The following is a 1,604-nucleotide window of genomic DNA, read 5'->3' as shown; positions in this document are numbered from 1 at the left end:
ATGGTTCTCTCAGGAGGGGGGAAGAAGTAGATAAGGGGGTCAAATATATGGTGATGGAAAGAAATTTAACTTTGGGTGGTGAACACTCAATGCAATATACATATAATGTATTTTAGAATTGTGCACTTGAAACATATGATTTTATTAACCAATGTCACCTCAATAAATTAAAAAAAAAAAAGAACATAATCACTTCAGTGCTAAAAAGAGATGTTGGTACATTAAAAAAAAAAAAAAAAAAAGGATTAAGGACCAGGGAATGGCATGGTGATTATCACCTCATTAACCACTCCCTATGACAGCTCTGGAGCTAAACCCACAGTTCATGCCTCCACTTCAGGCATGCGCAGCACTCTTAGCTCGCTCGCCCTCACCCCGACCATAAGCTTCTCCTTGGGGCCGCCCCACCCTATCAGCAACCAATTAGGAAGAGGAGGCGGTCCTGGTTGGCGCGGTGCTCCCTGGGTAGTGTCCCTAGTTACTGTTGCTAAAGCTCCCGCAGGCCGTAGGCGGTGGGAGTCACATTTTAGGAGCCAGGGCCCGAGAGGTCAAGGGTCAATACAGAGCCGGGGAGGAGATGGTAAAGCAGACGATCCAGATTTTCGCCAGGGTGAAGCCCACTGTCCGGAAGCAGCAACAAGGGGTACGGGTTGAAGCACTGAGGGCGCGGGCGCAGCGAGGCCTCCCAGGCCGGGGGAGGGGCGGCACGCGAGGGGCCTGGGCTCGGGTGAGAGGTTCCGAGTCGGGTGCTGGATGCCAACAGGAATCTAGCGCACTGTCGGAGGCGCCCCGACAGCCAGCGCACCGCTGTTAGGGATGCGAACAGACACCCAGGCACTCTCACCCAGCACAGCTCTGCAGGCGCAGACATGCTGTGCACAGAGCCTCGTACATGCGCCCCGCCGGGGGACGCGTGTTCACGCAGCAGGGCGGATGCGTGCACGAATGTCTGTACACTCAGAGACTGCACCTCGACGACTCACCCTTATTGCCCCTTACAAGCCACCCAGTTCTGCACACACATGCCCTCTCAAATATGTTTCAGACACGGGCAAAACGTGCAAGCAAGAGATGTGTGTCCATAAATGTCTGAGCTGTTACAGATAATAGATATTTAGATACACAAGGCATGCACTATGGCTCTGCACACAGTGGGCCCTTAGAATTTGTTGACTATTGTCATTCTGCAACAGAAACATGAACGGTAACATATACTCATTGCAGATATATTTATGCGTCTGACACAAAGAATACACATAGTTTTTATAAAGAAGACATTAACTGAGCACTTACTAGGAGCTTCCAGTAGTTTGCTAAGTTCAGAAAGGTACATAGAAGGTTAAGACATTGCCCTTTCTCTGAACGGAAATACTTTGAATGCTTCTTAAATGTTTCAAGCGTTGTTTCTCCCTAGAAAGAAGCGTGGTCATTCTTACCACTTAGGTGCTTTCTTTACATTATCCCTGATTCTCACGAGAACTCTGCAAAGTTGATATCATTTTCCTCCTTTCATAGATGAGGAAACTGAGTGTCAGGTTAATTAATGTGGCCGAGACACCCACCTGTGCATGGCAGAATCCTGATTTTAATGAAGGATTTATTTT

General features: G+C 48.4%; 1 protein-coding gene across 2 annotated transcripts in view; it reads left to right on the top strand.

The window, feature by feature from the left end:
* The first annotated feature begins 464 nt into the window (after window positions 1–464).
* The window catches only part of KIF6 (kinesin family member 6), a 412,344-nt gene continuing 411,204 nt past the window's right edge, over window positions 465–1,604 (top strand). For both annotated transcript variants that reach the window (XM_023527554.1, XM_011354825.2), the window contains exon 1: window positions 465–643. In XM_023527554.1, the coding sequence (XP_023383322.1) occupies window positions 578–643 (66 nt within the window). In that variant the 5' untranslated portion in view covers window positions 465–577. The remainder of the gene's footprint in view (window positions 644–1,604) is intronic.

The sequence above is a fragment of the Pteropus vampyrus genome, unplaced genomic scaffold (assembly GCF_000151845.1).
Source record: "Pteropus vampyrus isolate Shadow unplaced genomic scaffold, Pvam_2.0 Scaffold18, whole genome shotgun sequence".
Lineage (NCBI taxonomy): Eukaryota > Metazoa > Chordata > Mammalia > Chiroptera > Pteropodidae > Pteropus > Pteropus vampyrus.
Note: the sequence above shows the minus strand (reverse complement) of the source record. Positions and strands in the feature narration are given on the sequence as shown.